The 18,541-nt window shown below is 43.0% G+C and overlaps 1 protein-coding gene across 1 annotated transcript in view; it reads right to left on the bottom strand.

The window, feature by feature from the left end:
• Positions 1–8,090: 8,090 nt before the first annotated feature.
• LOC137205550 (ALK tyrosine kinase receptor-like) overlaps positions 8,091–18,541 on the bottom strand; it is a 541,956-nt gene continuing 531,505 nt past the window's right edge. Inside the window, exon 5 of the mRNA XM_067703862.1 lies at positions 8,091–8,226. Within this exon, the coding sequence (XP_067559963.1) occupies positions 8,091–8,226 (136 nt within the window). The remainder of the gene's footprint in view (positions 8,227–18,541) is intronic.

Genomic DNA, 18,541 nt, shown 5'->3' with positions numbered 1-18,541 from the left:
ACATTTAGCTCAGTCAGGGGACATGGGAGAGAGAGGAAGATGGTATTTACTGTGCCAAGCACTGTCCTAGGGGCTCTTCACACAATGTCAGTTTTAATTTCCCAGCAAACCCATAATTATATATTATTAGCTCCATTTACTTATGAGAAAACCCAAACTCACAGATAAAAACAAACTAACAAACAAACAAAAAACCTCTTCTGAGCTCAAAAGGGTGGTAAGTGATGGAGCTGGAATTCTACACTCATTCTGTCTGATTCCAAAGCCTGTAATCTCTCTCCTACATTGTAACCAGCAAAACCTTTATTCACTGCTTACCATGGGAAAAACACTGTTAGTTGCTAACTGGGATATAGGAGATTAAAAAAAAAAGACACGGTCTTTTTAAAACTAGAACCTAGCATCCATCTATTGAGCAAGACATAAATAACTCTGGAAGGAAGTAGACTGTTCTAAAACAGAAATATATGGAAACACAATTCTGGGCTGAGACTTCTTGGAGAAGACAGCCTTTGAGCTGAGATTTTAAAAGACATGTAGGACTGGGACAGGCAGATATTGGGAATGGGGGAGGGGGGCAGAGCTGGAGCGAAAGCTTGAGGTGGGGAGGCATTTGGGGAAATATGAGTAGATCTCAGTGGCTAGATGAAATCATCATTTTAAACAGTATAGTCCACAGATAAATTATGGGCAAGAAGCTTTAGAAACTGGGAATTAAGAAGGGGAGTGTTTGATAAACGGGGCTCACCCTCCACCTGGAAGACACAGTGAGAACTAAGTGAGGACACCAGGCTGTGGCTCCCATTTCTCCTTGGCTTTCACTTCCAAGCAATAGCTCCCACCACCGCACAGTTGATTCAGTCCCTTAAAGAGACCAACCCGGGTGGTGGCCACCTGGGTGCCAGCGTCAGGTTGGCAATGCCGCAGCTCCCACTGCCCACTTGGCGTTTGGTTATCATTAACATGAAACGTTTGCAGGAGGCGTCAGAAGAGCCAGTTTATTTCTGTGAATAGTAGTTTCTCCATGAGAAACCGAGCAGCAGAAAGCGAGCAGCTTCATTTTTAAAGGCCTCAGGCCAGGTGAGGGCAGAGAAGTCAGGTAGCTCAGGGCAATACCTACAAACACACCTCCACAGCCATCTTCTCTTTTGACCCTCATGATTAAGGTCAATTTCAGGACAGCCACTGACATATTGTTATTCTTATTTTAAACTAAAAAACGATCAGTGTGCCAATTCTGGGGGACACCTTTAATGTCCCTTCTGATCCACAGAGTTGGCTAGTCTATGGCAAATAAGAGGTGGAAAGGGGACTTAAATCCCCTGATTGCTGATTCAGCGCACGTTCTGTGGTCTGAGAAAGGCGCATTGCAGATAGTTTGGAGGAAGACATCTCTACAGATGGAGCACATATTCAATACCTCTGGTGCACACTAAATATAAGCCAGGGAGGTCTTCTGGAAAGCAGTGTTTGTGCCGAGTAGAATGGAGATCTTAAAGCCACCACACCAAAACTAAGTCCTAAGACAGAAACAAGTTTATATCAGTGTCACTATATACATATTGTGTTTAGTTTAGTACTGCTCAGTAAATATCTGTCAAATGAGTGAGTGAATGCATGGATGGATAGAGGGATAAACGAGTCTGTTACATAGAGTTTTCTGCTAGCAGCCCCAAGACAGTGTGTCATAGTGATCTTCATTTTACAAGCACAGACTGACGATCCTGAAGGGCATTGCTTGCTTTTGGAACAGAAAATGCCCAGTTTGGGCCAAGCTGCCAGGAGCCCATGAGGTAGTCCTTCATTTTACCCAGCTGGAGTTTGGAGCTTACTCTAGAGGCTAATTGGTTCCACATGGCTGGCCAAAGATTAGAATCTGTTTGTTTAGCTTCTCTCATTTCCTCTTGTCAACTCTTGGTCTAAGGAGGACATCCTCCACTGCCCATCACTGTCTTTGGTGAAGTAAGAAGAGAGAGGAGACAAGGCCAGGAGATGCCACGCATGTTTTACTGGAAACATTCATACCAGCTCCATACCTAGCATCTCAAAGCCAGGACCCACAGTGACAAAAATTTGTCTTGTGGAAATGGCCCATATTCAAAGTATAATAGCCTTGGGCTTAGTCGTAATCATTTAAAGAAGGCATGGTTAATGTAACTACTTTTGTCTATCACATTTTAAATAAGTACAATATGATAGGATCAAAAAGCTGGAGTTAATACGAGAGTTGAAAATCAGACTGTCCAGGGGTTCTCAAACTGTACTTCATGAAAACCCATTTGGAGGGTGTGTCAAGGGCTGTGGAACGGGTGGGTTTCCCACCCTCACTTCCTCAAGGGCAGCTCTGCTTGTGTAATTTTATATACTGGACTTCTATATAAGATTTTATTTGAATTAAGAGTTCAGCCTCTAAAAAATGTTTAAGGACTGTGGATCTAGTTCAAATGCACTCATTTTAGGCCCAGAGAGGTTAAGATATCTGTGCATCTCCAACTCTTCTGGGACACATGTTTTAAGGTATCCACGGTGGTTGGACTGCATTTGACACCTTGGAGATGTCTTCCCTTTCCTGAACTACAGAAGTTAGCGAAATACCCACCCTGCCCCCCACCATGGGTAATGTGAAGATTCTGACGCCCTCTCTGAATGGATCAGAAGAGGTAATGTGTACGGAGATGTCTTGATAGGGTAAGGGGTCAAGAGCACTTCTTGTTGAGAAATCTGTGAGTGAGCTGAATGTGGCGCTGACCTGGGAGACCTCAGCTGTGAGATTCTTGCAGGTTCATTAGAGAGAAGTGGAACTATGGTGACCTGCAGTAAAATACGCTTAAGCTTACACTGGAGCCATTTTTAGTTACTTGATTTGCCCACTGTTGATGGGGGGGGGTGGGGGGGGTGGTCCTCCTAAACTGCCTTTGACCCATCTGGGCAGGGAGAGGGAAATTCTAAATTGGTTTCTTAGAAAAAGTGAGAACTTGACAACCATGAGATGGAAGTAGAAAGCACATTGGGCTAATCAGTAATTTAGTGTGTCAAAGTTCAAGGTAAATCTTTAGGTGTTTGTGCATTCAATTTCCACATGGTGGAGGGAGGCAGATTAGATGCTTTCTGAGGTCCTGTCCAGCAGGGACCTTCTACAGGTAGCAGCAATGTGTGGTAGATAAGAGTATGGATGCTGGAGCCAGTTGGAGCCAAAGCTGTGAGACTTTGGGTAAATTACTTAGGTCTCTGTGCCTCGATCTCCCCATCCATATAATGGGAGTGATGATAATAATAATGTATACCTCACAGCAATAAGGACTTAATGAGTAATATAAGCAATGTGCTTAGAAGAGGACCTGGCACATAGAAGGTGCTAGATGGGTGTTTGCAATATGTATTTTTATGAGCTGGTCAGAGGCACACTGATAGTTTTCAAATCCTTTTCAGTATGCTAATCCTGCCATTCTGACATATGTCTTTCTGTAGCTTTCTCTGAACATGAGGGGTCCCCATGAGTGTCCTTCACAATCCTATTGCTCTGGGTTGTCTGCTGAAGAAAGGTCGTTTTGAAAGGGTTAAGGGTTCCCTGGGAGCCAGGGCATGGGTGTCTCTAGGAGCTGACATCTCTCCCCTCAGTGCTGAATATACACACTGCTCTTTCAAGATGAGGGGAAAACCTCTTCCAAGTAATTTCCACTCACTGCTACTTTCTTTTGGGAGTAGTAGCCCAAAGCTATAAAAGCAGGAGTAGCATTTATCAATTGATTGATTAGCCAATCAGTCAACAAGTATTTACATTGTGTTTCTTATGTATTTAGCATGGTGTTAACTGCCCCCTGGAGAAATAAAAGAAATAGAAGACAAGGTTCTGAACCTCAAGTTAGGGTCCTAAAATGACTAGTTGAGAAATAATTATAAAACAGCTACTAAATTTAGATGCAGAGAGCAAAGTCTTCCGAGAAGAATTTCTTTAGCTGAGAATGATGTTCTGGAGGGTTTGGGCTCCAAGCTAGATCATAAATGATCAATCAGTGTTCAAAATGAAAGGCCTGGGACCAAGTAGGGCACTCCTGGCATAGTGTACAGAACACCAGTCTGACTAGAGGACAGAAGGTGTAGAGAACAGAGGGCATAATGTTGAACAGATACAGGGGGGCCAGATTGTAAGAACCTTGGAAATCAGGCAGAGACACTGGGGCTTTCCAGGCAAGACTGAGCAGTGGTGAAAATACCAAGGTCAGAGTCAAGATGGTCCAGCTCTACCATCAACTGGCTGGGTGACCCCCAGCCCATCATTTTCCTGGCCCCAGGAAATGAGTGAGGTGGTCCATTCTAGCCCTCATATTTCTGACGTGGTAGACAATAAGAAGTTACTGAAATCCTCATGAAAGTGCCACAAGAAAAGGAATTTGGGGGAGATTTTCCTGGTAATGTGCGAAGGATGGATAATGATATCGGGGAGACCAGCTGGCTCTTGCCAAAGTCCCAGTATGCATATGTGAAGGCCTGGATAAGGCACATGGCTGAGGAAATGAAGTCAGAAGGATAAACTTGAGAAGCAGTAACAGTAGCATCTAGATAGCAACAGATAGACTGTGAGGCAGCCACAAGCCTAGAGCTCAAGACTTGACCATCTGGATGTAGGGATAAGAGGAAGAGTCAAGGATAATTTTAAGGTTTCCAGTAATCTATAAAACTCCAGCCTTTACACATTCCATTAAGGCAGCAGAATGTCATGGACAGAAATACTGGCTTGGTGATCCAGTTGACTTGGGATTGAGTTTGGCTCTCCTTTTCCCTAACTGAATGACTATGGCAACTTTAGAAACTTCTGTGAACTTCAGTTTCCCCATATGTAAAATGAGGATAGTAGTACCTATTTTTTAGTATTATTGTAAAGCTCGCAGGAGATAACTAACACACCTAAAGGGATCAGCACTTTGCCTGTGCACGTGGTAAGTGCTCCACAGATGTGAGCTTTTATTGCTTATTAACTGAGCGGCTATTAACTGTTACATACTGTGATAGGTGTCAGTATTCAGAGAGGAAAGAGGCACGACCTCTGCCCTGATGACACCCACAGATAGATATCACCTCCTATGCGAGGAAAATTGTCCAACTTCCCCTTTCTCCAGTTTAATTAAAATGGCACCTCTTGGGGGCTTCCCTGGTGGCGCAGTGGTTGAGAATCTGCCTGCTAATGCAGGGGACACGGGTTCGAGCCCTGGTCTGGGAGGATCCCACATGCCGCGGAGCAACTGGGCCCGTGAGCCACAACTACTGAGCCTGCGCGTCTGGAGCCTGTGCTCCGCAACGAGAGGCTGCGATAGTGAGAGGCCCGCGCACCGCGATGAAGAGTGGCCCCCTCTCGCCGCAACTAGAGAAAGCCCTCGCACAGAAACGAAGACCCAACACAGCCAAAATAAATTAATTAGTTAATAAACTCCTCCCCCAACATCTTCTTGAAAAAAAAAGGCACCTCTTTTCACGTGGGACAAGGAAGGGTTGTAGAGTTCTATAGAAAGTAGACCAGACAACCTGCAAACCTATTAACAACCTGGCTAGCATGTCATCAGCATCACCCCCTCAAAGATATTACTTCTCTCCTCTTAGCTCCTCCTCTTCATGACCTAACTAAAGCAATGACCTCAGAAAACGCAGACATTTGTCTATATCAAACAGGCCTTGAGGACGCCTCCAAAACAACTCTTTCCCTTTAAATATATGAGGGTAGCTTTAGGGTGCTTCTTATGTTTGCAACTTGTCCACACCAACTGATATGCACCTGAATTTGTTCTGTAACAGGAGGAAGAGTTAGAAGTTCTCAGGACACACTGGGATCACTTTGTTCTTCTCTGCCTTACACAGATCCACAGTGATCCCTTCACACCCCTTGGTGGTCACAGGATTCTAAGCCTGAGAAGGAGCGTAAAGGACACCTGTTCCCTATGGAAGCCATCTGTTCTTGGACTTGGAGCCTCTGAAGGAAGGTAGCTGGGCCATGAGAACCTCCCTGGGTCTCCTGGCCAGTCTACTTCCCCTAAGGAATCAGATGAAGACTTCTTTTCTCCCTCCTTAAGAGAGTGTCCTGCCAGAAGAAACACTTTCTGGATCATTAGAGAAAGTTAGAGAGGTCATCTCTCTTGGCTTCATAAAGGTAGAGAAGCAGAAAAGAAACATGTCTTTTAAACTGTGCAACAGGTCACTGCAAATGCAACATAAGCTACAGAGGAAAACTTTTGTAGCTGAAAGGAAGTTCTAAGGGACGAAAATTGTGCACAACTGGCTGATATCCTTCAAAGGTAGAAAGAATTTTTGCAGGACTATTTGTGCTGGGCCTGATACCTGGAGTTTTGTAGTCACTTATTCCCTTCTCCTGATGTTGTTCAAATGCAATTAGGCCAGTTCTGAGAACTAATGCCTTCTCCTTGACACATTCTTGTTCACCGGCTCCATTTCAACACATGGCCTCTTTTGGACAGTACGTAGGTAGACCCTTGACATTTGTGAACACAGAGAGGTTCACAAATCCCTAAGCTCGTGAGTGTGGAAACGTTTGTACAAGCTCCTGGCTTTCTCCCAAACCACATGTTTCTTGTACAGTGCCTCACATCACAGGCTAAGCAACTTTTCAACTTGAACTGAAGTTCAATCTATCATGTTATGGTGACTTCTCTTTTTCCCACACATAAATCAGTTTTGATTAAAGAAAAAAAGAAACAAATACGCTTTTTCAAAGTTCTTGCAAGGCCAGCAATGAATGAAGAGCTACAGCAACGTAAGGAACCGGGTGGTCAGTGGGCTCCCTACCAAAGGGGGTCCGCTTTGTATACCAGCTCCAGATTCAAAACGGGGCCTCTACCTGCAATAGATGGCTGTGCGTTATGGGCCTTCATGGTTGTTCATGGACAGTCTAAATGGAGAGGTTAGGTCTGGGAGTGCCACAGGCTTCCTTCCTGTCAACACTTCATTCTTGGGCCGCCAGACCACAGGTTCCATGGCACAGGTGAGAGCTCCCTTCCCAGTGAGCCACTGGGAAGAGACAGGCACAGCAGAACGGTGGCAATGAAAGCAACTCTTTCCCTGAAGATTTGTATAATTCAAGCCCATCTTGTATACCCTCTACATGTGGGAAATAATAAAGGATGTTTATAATTATGACCCTAGGTCTTCTGAAGAACCAAGGAAAGATCGACCTCATATATGTATTGATGGTCAATCTTATCCTGCATACCAGTCAGACTTGAGGCAACGTCTAATGAAAGATACATATAAAACATGATCTTGAAAATAAGAATAGAAGATCAAAAACTCTGTAGAGGGAGGGGGAAATAAGCTCAACAAAAAACTACACAGATATAATTATTGTGATTAAGTACTGCATTTAGTTCAGAGTTGCCTGGCAACAAAGGCAAAAAGAAAAAAAATCAACAAATTATTCTTCAGGAGAGAGATGTCCTCTCTTGGTAATAAATCTTGAAATAAATTCACAATATAGGGCTTATGCAAAAGAAATTCAATGACACAGTGGACCATGCCCTAATGATTTTTACAAAATAAGCAAAAAATTCACATATAACCATTTCCCACATTGTCCCTTAATGACAGCTTAAATCAAATCATTAAAAATACACAGCTGTAAATTTTACCTCAGGAAGAAAAGTAAAATACTAATCATTATCAAGTTAGCGGAGTGGAGCTATAGGTGAAACAAAAATGGCAGAATGTTGATAACTGTTGAAACTGGGTTGAGGGTACATGGCGGTTCACTGCACTATTCTATTCAATTGTGAACATTTGAAAATTTCCACGAAACAAAACAAAACCACAGCTGAAAGTATTTGACAGCCAGGGGAGTTAAGCTAATGTGTTATCTAACAAAGACTATATTCTATTTGATAAAGTTTTAAGTTAAGCAGATATAATACTATACTTGATCTTTGAAAATTGATCAGCTGAGCTATGGAGCACTTGACAATACTCACAATCAGACCCAAAGCACTGTAGACATTTCTATGTAAGTGTGCACATTCCCAGCTAATCATGGCGGCAGGTAATTGACCCACTTAAGACAACAAGCTACCAAGGAGTGGAGGGGAAAGCCAGATTCAGATACCTTCGCTGCAGTTTTTCAGGGCAAAGAAGTCCACTGCAGACAAGCTTCGGTTTCCACTCGAGATGTACTCCAGGGCCACTCGGAACGGGTTCTCTGGGCGCCCAATTCTTCCCTGCAGCACAGTCCAACTGGTTGCATTGGAAAGCAGAGGGGAAAAGCATAGAAAAACGGTGATGAGAAGCAGACCTAACCCGCAGAGAGGTCCTACCCCTGCACTGGCCCACATTCTTCATGCCGCACCAACAGGTGGAACCCTTTTTCCTCTTTCTGACTGTGCTGAGGCTAACCCTGTGTGCTTATGTAAATACTGCCTTAGGACAAATGCTTAGAACCTGGGTCAAAGCGTATGTACATTTAAAACTCTGAGGATGGTGACTCTGACGGCAACACACACACATTTGTTTCTTTCTTGTCCAGCTAACTCAGAGACCCAATTCTTAAACCCACTGTAGCCATTGGTGTTCCTTTTGTCATACTTTTTAGGCAACTGCAGACCTTTGGACTACTTCAGTAGCTAGTCTTACAGGAAAAGAATATATATGTCTGAGAAAATCTGCCAGCAGAGTGAGGGAATTGTCTTCAAAGCATTTATCAGTGTATTCATTATTATCTCTGGAAAGAATGCTTGGTTTTTGTAATTTTATCAGATCCCAAAGTCTCAGAACCCTCAGGTTTGCTGTATAGCTACTTAAGGGAAGCTAGCAAGTGCTATTTATTTACTGAAGGAAAATTAAAGTGCACTGAAGCATGTGCTTTGGGGTAAAAGTTACCTAAGATTGACGTGGACTCCGCAAAAAGGTTCAAACAGAAGAAGACGGAAGCTGGTCAAACACTGAGCACTGCATCTATCTATAATCAAGGACACTGACGCCGCTGGAGAGCGGAGAATAAGCTAAATGAACATTTTTACACCTCACTCAGGCTGTTAACCTCTTGGAGTAGCCTCCTGTCACTGATTGGAACATCAAATTTACTTTCCAAAATTGATTCAGGGTTTTTTTTATGTATATAGTTATTTTGACAATTTTGTGTGGAGAATGGAAATTACCTGGACTATTTTGTATTTTCTTTCCTTTTAAAGAGAAACAATTTTATTGAGGTGTAACTGATGTACAATAAATAAATCACATGTACAAAAGTGTACAATTCGATGAATTTTCACATTTGGATACACCCATGAACTCATCACAATGTTTCATAGTGTTTTGCCACTAGGTTGGGCTTAGGTATGGCAGTACAAGTACGAAGGAACTTAGGGAAAGACTAGCTTTCTGTTTGAAAAAAATTTAAAGCACCCTCCCAAACCCCAAGTATAAAAAATATTAAAAATCCAGAAAAGTTGGTCAAGGAAAGTAAAAGTCACCCAGAAGGTCATCCAGAGACTACCACGGTGAACTCCTCTGTGAACAGCCTTTTAGCTAGTTTTACACAGATAAGGTCATACACACATAAGCTTGCTGTGACTGCACTTTGCCACTCAACAGTATGTCACAAGACAATAAATATAAATTACATGATCATTTCAATGATTGCATTTTTAATGATTTGTGCATTGTTCCTGATTTTTCCTCTCATGCTGAGGCTAACCCTGTGTGCTTACGTAAATACTAACTTAGAACAAATTCTTAGAACCTGGGTCAAAGTGTACATACATTTAAAACTCTGAGGATTTTGTCAGTCCTCCAACAGTGAATCAGAAGGCCCATTTCTCCATTTGCTTATTTGCTTGTTAACACTGGATCCCATCAAATCTTTTTTTTTTTTTTGGTCGCACTGCACAGCTTGCGGGATCTTAGCTCCCCCACCAGGGATTGAACTGGGCCCTCGGCAGTGAAAGCGCAGAGTCCTAGCCACTGGACAGCAAGGGAATTCCCAAGATCCCATTAAATCTTTTCCATCTGTTAACTTTTGGTAATGAAGGCGCCGCCTAAGGCAATCTATGGTCTTTCAGGTGGGTGTTCCTGGATGGGAGTTTTTGTCTCCGGTCCCTGCCATGTTGTTGGGCATGCAGTGCGCTCTGCTGAAGGCAGAAGGCATTTCTGTTCCCTTTCTGTGCTCTTCTGTAGTTAATTCAGATCACTGGAGCCAGTGCCTCAGCCATTTAATAAAAGTGTATTAAATGTATAGCTGATCCACTTTGTTATACAGCAGAAACTAACACGCCATTGTAAAGCAATTATACTCCAATAAAGATGTTAAAAAAAAAAGTGTATTAAGTTTCCCAACAATAGATGCTGTAGAAGGGATTACTGCTGTTGTAGTTTGTTCTCTGTTACTGTAACCAACAGGATTTCTATCCAAAATAAAACCAGTACAATTGAATAAGGAAAAGGAGGCCTTCTGTTTAAATGTGTGACTGTCAAAGAAAAAAAAATTTGAAAAGAAAATGTAAATGAGGGGTCCTTAAGGAAAAACACAAAGAGAGCAGAATTTTTCTTGTTCTTTTGAAAAATAAAGGACTCTTATTTTCGAGGAAATATGGTGATAAAAGGCATGACTATTCATATTCTTCCAAAATCATAGCTCTCTGCTCTGAGGAATGATGGATTTTAATTCCAGGTACACAGTGGCCCTTGACAATGATTTCCATTTCTATATTGGCACTAGCCCTCTGGAAAAATGTGTCAATTGTTTTAGGGATTAGTTTCTGAGTTACTGATGCAATAACTTTTGTCTGAAATTCTCTGGCCTCCCATAGTTTCCTGCTGCAACTTTAATAACTTTCAGAGTAGTTGCTAAACATGATTTTATAACCAGGGAAGTTGGGACTGAAAAAGGGCAAGCTTAGACCTAGGCTCAGATTTGTGTAAGAGACAGCAAAAACCCTGTGAAAAAAAACTCAAGCTCTCTTTTCTCTCTGCCTCCATTTTCTTTGTTGACATCGCAGTGGTCATGAAACTAGCTCATCAGGGTCCTGTTTTCCTCTTTGGCTGGTGGCAACTCTACTTCTGCTTGCAAAGGGGAAGGTTATGTTCTAACCTAGAGCCTCCTAGAGACACAAGTGCAGCTGTACCCATGTGCTGGGGATTTGTGGCCATCTCAGCATTGGTGCTTTAGTCAATCAATATGACAGTGAGGGGAGGCCATCCGGACTTTGGGAAGCCAAAGGCACAGTGTGGATGGCCTGTCGCCATCCATTATCTTCCAGTTGTCTCTCTGGAGCTGTCCACTTCCAGTTCTGGCTCTGCTCACCATTTGCCTGATGACTTTGAACAAGGTAGTTTACTCTGAATGCCTGAAATTTGGGATGTTTTCTGATCAAATTGTCTTCTCAACCAGAGAAAGTGTTTCCCCAATGTTTCATTATTTAAAGGGGAAAGAAAAGAATGTATTCTTAAGCCCATCTGAAAACCCCAATCACTTTCCCCAAATATCACTAAAGTATCTTTTCCACCTATTTAAAAATCCACTAAGGAATTCTAAATAATATAGAGCATTTAAAACACAGCTATCTAAGTGTCTGATACTTAATGCACTCCTTAGTGTGTCTGCACAGTGCTAGCGTGTAAAGCAAACCTGATACAGCTATGACGGCTGCACACTTACTAAGGCCTGCAAACAACTCATGATTTCACTGGTGTGTGCAGGCAAATTCATTGTAGCAGACTGTCTATTTAGATAGTAAATTTGCGGTAAAAATTTCTGCAAATCATTAAAGCAATTATTCATTTAAGTCAGAGTCAGATAGTAAGAAACCCTGTACTCTCTGAATGACTACCCGACTCTCACTACACCCAACTTCCCCAAAAAACTGATTTTAAAAGAGGGCTCATGAATGATACTCTACTTAATATTAAGACTTCTGTTTCAATTCTACAGAACCAAACTATGTAAATAAGAAACCTAATGGACTACACCAGTTTCGAATTCCATCAAGCATCCACTCCAATTCTACTCACTTACAAAGCGTTCTGGGTGAAGAAATGAGCTTGGCACTCTGAGCGTCGCAAACAAAACAAGCCATGGTCCCAGCCCTAAAGGAAGACCTTTTCAATTTGGTGTGGCAGAAAGACATGAATAACCATAATATGAGGACATGTTTGATATAAGCCCTAGCATAGAAGGAGGAGACAATAATCATGGTTATAAAGATAAATTAATGCCTCATCAAGAAGATCACATTCCAAATGCTGGAGAGGGTGTGGAGAAAAGGGAACCCTCTTGCACTGTTGGTGGGAATGTGAATTGGTACAGCCACTGTGCAGAACAGTATGGAGGTTCCTTAAAAAACTACAAATAGAACTACCATATGACCCAGCAATCCCACTACTGGGCATATACCCTGAGAAAACCATAATTCAAAAAGAGTCATGTACCAAAATGTTCATTGCAGCTCTATTTACAATAGCCCGGAGATGGAAACAACCTAAGTGTCCATCATCGGATGAATGGATAAAGAAGATGAGGCACATATATACAATGGAATATTACTCAGCCATAAAAAGAAACAAAATTGAGCTATTTGTAATGAGGTGGATAGACCTAGAGTCTGTCATACAGAGTGAAGTAAGTCATAAACAGAGAGACAAATACCATATGCTAACACATATATATGGAATTTAAGAAAAAAAAATGTCATGAAGAACCTAGGGGTAAGACAGGAATAAAGACACAGACTTACTAGAGAATTGACTTGAGGATATGGGGAGGGGGAAGGGTAAGCTGTGACAAAGCGAGAGAGAGGCATGGACATATATACACTACCAAATGTAAGGTAAATAGCTAGTGGGAAGCAGCCGCATAACACAGGGATATCAGCTCGGTGCTTTGTGACCGCCTGGAGGGGTGGGATAGGGAGGGTGGGAGGGAGGGAGACACAAGAGGGAAGAGATATGGGAACATATGTATATGTATAACTGATTCATTTTGTTGTAAAGCAGAAACTAACACACCATTGTAAAGCAATTATACTCAAATAAAAAAAAAATAAAAGAAGATCACATTCCAATATGGGTCTTGAGAGATACGTCAGATTTCTTCCAGTGAATACTGGAGGTATGATCAGAAAGAACTGAAGGTTGCCATTACGGATGGATAAAAAGAAAAAAAAAAAACTTAAAGAAAGACAGGGTCAGAGAAGGATGAGTAGCTTGGCTGGAATAAAATGGGTTTTCGGGGAACACAGGAGAAGTAACCTGGATAGATGGGCCACAGTAAAATCTTAGAGGGTAACGGTGCTGGCAAAGGAACCGGAGCTCTTCAGTAGGGAATGAGCCTCTGATGGGCTTTGGAAAGGAGGACTGGCATGAACAGTCACAGGTGAATAACATTACCCCGACAGCAAAGTTTAGAAGGAACCAGAGGAGGAGAGACTGGAAGCAGAGGCCAGGAGTGAGGGCCAGAACCACAACAGCAGAAACTGGGTTGGGGGTGGGGGAGAGAGACTTTGTGAAGTCAACTCACAGAGTAATTTCTTATTTTCAGTTATATTTTTCAGTCCTAAATATCCGTTTGAGTCTTTCCTTTTATTTGAAAATTTTGAGATAACTGGAAATTCATATGCAGTTGTAAAAAACAGTATCGGGAGATCTCATGTACACTTTACCGTTTTCCCCAAAGGTGACATTTTACAAAACTATAGCATAAAAGCACAACCAGGATCCCGACATTGCTACAATCCACCAATCTTAGATTACCTCAGTTTTACTTGTACTCGTGTGTGTGTGTGCGTGTGTATATGAATTATTGGTTCTTTTTTTATACCTTCATGTCTCTGCTGAAATTTTCCATTTGTCTCAAGAGGGTTCACCCTTAATTCTTAGAGGCTTATAATATATTCTTTAAAATCTTTATCTGATAAACGTCTGTATAATCTGGGTTGGCATCTTTTGATCGTCCTTTTCCTTGAGAGTTGGTGAGATTTTCCTGGCTTTTCATATCTGGAGCAATCTTGGACTGTATCCTGTACAGTATGAACATGATTTTACAGGACTTTGGGTCTTGCTTAAATTCCATGGAGAGTGCTGACTGTTTTGCTCTGTTCTGTTTTAGCAGGCATTCGACAGTCAGCAGGCGGTTAGTTTCAGGCTGGCAGTTCCTACCCATCTTCTGTGACTGTGGCTCCAACGTCAGTTCAGTTGCCAAAGCCTATTTGGGATCTGTCTCGTGTGCTGAGCCACCCAGTAGTCAGTCTGAGACCTGGGCAGTGGTCTGTGCAGGAGACCGAAGCCCGTGGTCAGACGCATGCACACACAACCTGGCAGTAAGCCCACCATTCTGAGATCACTTTCTTGAGCTCCTTCCTCACCACGGTCTCCTTGACACTTTCCTGCTCCCAGAGGCACCCCTTCCTGATACTCTGGGTAGAATGCCTAGGCTTTAATTTCCCTGCTCTGTCATATAACCTTCTTGTTTGTTTGTTTGTTTGTTTTATTTTTATTTTTGGCTTCGTTGGGTCTTTGTTGGTGCACGTGGGCTTTCTCTAGTTGCAGCGAGCGGGGGCTACGCTTGGTTGCAGTGTGCAGGCTTCTCACTGTGGTGGCTTCTCTTGTTGTGGAGCACGGGCTCTAGGCACACGGGCTTCAGTAGTTGTGGCATGCAGGCTCAGTAGCTGTGGCTTAGTTGCTTAGTTGCTCCGCGGCATGTGGGATCTTCCCCAACCAGGGCTCAAACCCGTGTCTCCTGCATTGGCAGGCGGATTCTTAACCACTGCGCTACCAGGGGAGCCCCGTCATATAACCTTTTGAGATTGACTCTGCCTATGGGGCCAAGCAGTAAGAAAAAAGAAGAAAAACTAATGGGGATTCCATCCCTGTTCCTGGGACCACAGTTTCTCTGGCCAGAAACAAGGGTTCCCCTCCCTTGGGGTTTTAGGTGCGTGGCCATCCCTTGCTGCTATTACAACATGCAGGACTGCCTAGGGACTGCGGTGGGAAAGAACCAAAGACGTAAAAAAGAGCAATCACAAAAGAAAACAGGGACTTCCTCCACTTTCTGTGTAGCAGGAGACCCCTTTCCTGCTCCTCAGACCACAAATAGAGGGCTTCTCTTTGAGCTTTCTTTCCATCTCTGCTGTGTACTTCTGGGTTTCAAGTTAAAAGGATACCACTTACAAGAGCATCAAAAAGTCTAAAGTACCTAGGAATAGACCTAACAAAACAAGTACAAAATATCTGTAGAGAAAATCATAAACTTTTATTGAGATATTTTTAAAGGACCCAATTAAATAAAGCAATAGCCCAAGCTTACGATTAAAAGACTGAATATTGTAAAGATGTCAGTTCTCAAACTGATTTAAGGTTTATATGTAACACCAACTAAAACTTCAATGGATATTTTTTATTTTTTGACACTAAAAATAACATTAACATAATTTGTTAATTTATCTGTCTAAAAGTTAACTTTCTATTAAGGAGCAAAAAAAGCTTTAATTTTGTGACAAGTACTTTTTTGAGATATAATTCCAGTTTGTACTTGCAAAATAATATTTTCTTGCCCTGGAGATATATTTATCACCTTATTTATTTATTTTTCCTTTTTATTTTTCTAATTGAAGTGCAGTTGACATAAATATTATACTAGCTTCAGGTGTACAACATAGTGATTCGACATTTATATACATTATGAATTGATCACCACAATAAGTCTAGTTACCTCTGTCACTACAAAGTTATTACAACATTACCGACCATGTTCCCTATGCTGTAGGTTCCATCCCCGTGACTTATTTCTTAACTACAAGTTTGTGCCTCTTAATCCCCTTCACCTACTTCGCCCAGCCCCCCATCCCTCTTGCAACAGATTTTTTTTAAAGAAACTTAACAACTTATTCTAAAATTTATAAGGAAGTTTGAATGTATAAGGGCCAAACAGGCAGGACACTGTTCAAGAAAAAGATAGGAGGCTTTCCTCTAGATATCAAGATTTATTTTTTTAAAAAACTATAGGGCTTCCCTGGTGGCGCAGTGGTTGAGAGTCTGCCTGCCGATGCTGGGGACACGGGTTCGTCCCTGGTCCGGGAAGATCCCACATGCCGCGGAGCGGCTGGGCCTGTGAGCCATGGCTGTTGAGTCTGCGCGTCCGGAGTCTGTGCTCCGCAACGGGAGAGACCACAACCGTGAGAGGCCCACGTACCGCAAAAAAAAAAAAAAAAAGAAAAGAAAAAAAAAAAAACTATAGTAATTATGAAGTGCAGTACTAACACAGGGATATTCAAATAGGCCAGTGGAACAGAGCAGAAAGCCCAACCAAATTTGTAGACAAAATCCTTTAGTCGTGGTAGAGTGCCTTTCTGTTTCTGTTACTGATGAGTTAGCAAGTATTTATTAAGCACCTATTCTGTGCCATGTGCTACAGTGAATACGAAAGTACAAAATGCTCTCACAGTCCATTTAAAGTTGAAGATTTTTCTAACAGAATAGAAGATCTGCCCAAATAAAGCAATCAGAGGACAAAACCCAAGATAACAAATAGCAACAGGCTGGTACGGATCAGAGTGTATACGAAATTAGAGAACGAGGAGATCGAAGTGAGCGGGGTCATCGCGGAGGTTTTCATGGAGAAACAGGATGTGAGTAAGGAGGTAAAGAATGACTCAAACCTCAGGCAGAAGTCAAATACTGCCCAGAGAGATAGGGAAAGTATGACGGGCAGAGTGAGAACCATGTACACAAAAGACAGTGAGACGTGACAAACCACAGCTCAGCTGCGAAGCAGTAAGAGACTCCATCAGAGAAAGGTCTCTGACGGCCCCCTCCTGCCTGCCTCTCCTGTTCTCCCCTCAGCCTCCTTCCTATGCCCGCAAAGACCCACGTGGCCTGGAGGGGGTTTGTAGGGCAGGGTACTGGCCTGGGAGCTCAGCAGGCTCCCAGGGCCCCAGTGGGTCAGGCGATCGCCCTCTGCTCCTCTCTTGCTTTTCCCGGAGAGTCCCTCCCGCCTGCCTCTCCTGATCTCTCCAGCCTCAGGGGCGCTGATCCTGTCTGGCCTCCACTTCTCCACCCGCCTCAGTCCCCCTACATGCTACTGGTTCACTCTGGGGTTCCTCCCATCTCCTTGGGTGTCAGCGTTCCTGACCAGCGGCCGCAGGAACCCTAGTTGTGGGGAGACGCTAACTCCACATATTCCCACACTGCCATCTTTAGCAATATGAATATTAACAAGAGCAACAATTCCAGTGATAATAATAACAGCACTAATAATGTGATCAACAGCAACAGTTAACATTGACGGCCTACTGTATGCTCTGCTCTTCTTGCTGAATTTTAAACCCAGCATCATGTGACTCCATAGTCCCTTTGAACACCCCCTTAAACTGTCTCTTTTAAGCTTCTTAAGGTTAGAAACCATGTCCTCCTGAGCCTTTGTTTCAACTTCTGGCCCTGGTGAACACGGTTGGGGATCTGAAGCTAAAAGATGTGGTCACTCTCACGTTCTGTAGTGGCTACAACAGCCAAGTCATTCAGGTGGCGACTAACCCCATGCTGGGATAGCCAAGCTCATGGGTTAAGTTGAGGATGATGGAAACCACACAAATTAGACAGCCAGCAACGTCTTTTTCACACAGAGCTCAGTCATATGATTATTATTACTACCGAGCGTAACACTGTCAAGACTCAGGCCTCACAGCTGACATCACTCCACATGTCCCTTTGCTAAGACTCTCTCTTGACAAGTGGCCGGACGTCCGTGTGAAGATTCATTAGAAATAAGGAATTGGGCCTGTGGGAGCTTGTCTAGATCAATTAAAAAAAAAAAAACTCAATTGCACTTCTCTCCCTAATCTCATCCTAAAGGAAAAAAACACACATAACTTTCAAGGTTTTTTAAAAACAGACCTTGTAGTAGTTCTGCAGCAAATATAAACCTTTCAGCACTACTTTTTATTGTTTCCATTAAACCAGCCTGCTTTGAAAGCATTTTTATGGGAGAGAGCAGGAGTGAAAAATGCCAGATCAATGTAAATTTTACTGGAGAGTCCTTTGTCTAGTGAAGTTTCTGTAATAATAATAACACTTGGCCTGTGGTGTGGGGTCTTTTACCCAAGTAGCCCTGGCTTTGTTATTCCTTGTCCTTCAAAATTTCCCAGAAGTTAGATGCATGTGTCCTGGAGAGGATTGGATCTGGATGGAAGCTAGGTTTCAGGTTGATTCAGGATGTGGTTCCCACGAGCCTGAGGTGGAAAAGAGCTGCCCTGAGGCTGAGGGTGGCCTCTGGCTCTGCTGGAGGGGAGTTGTGGGAGCAGAGGGGTGCTGAGACAGGGTTGGGCTCCCTGGGGCCACAGTGGACTCTACTGCGACCTCAGCACTGGCGGCTGGAAAGCAGTTTTGATTTCTATCAGAGATACCGTATGGGTGACAGGCATCCAGGAGGTGGCCCAGCCTTCCTGAGGCGGGGGCCAAGACACTGTTCCCAGACTGCGTTTCCCCGAACTCTTCTGCCATGCTTTTGAGCAAAGAACAAAATTGAATGGTTTGGGCTCTTTTTCCTGGTCTCTCTTTAGCTTCT

This window comes from Pseudorca crassidens, chromosome 14 (assembly GCF_039906515.1).
Source record: "Pseudorca crassidens isolate mPseCra1 chromosome 14, mPseCra1.hap1, whole genome shotgun sequence".
Lineage (NCBI taxonomy): Eukaryota > Metazoa > Chordata > Mammalia > Artiodactyla > Delphinidae > Pseudorca > Pseudorca crassidens.
Note: the sequence above shows the minus strand (reverse complement) of the source record. Positions and strands in the feature narration are given on the sequence as shown.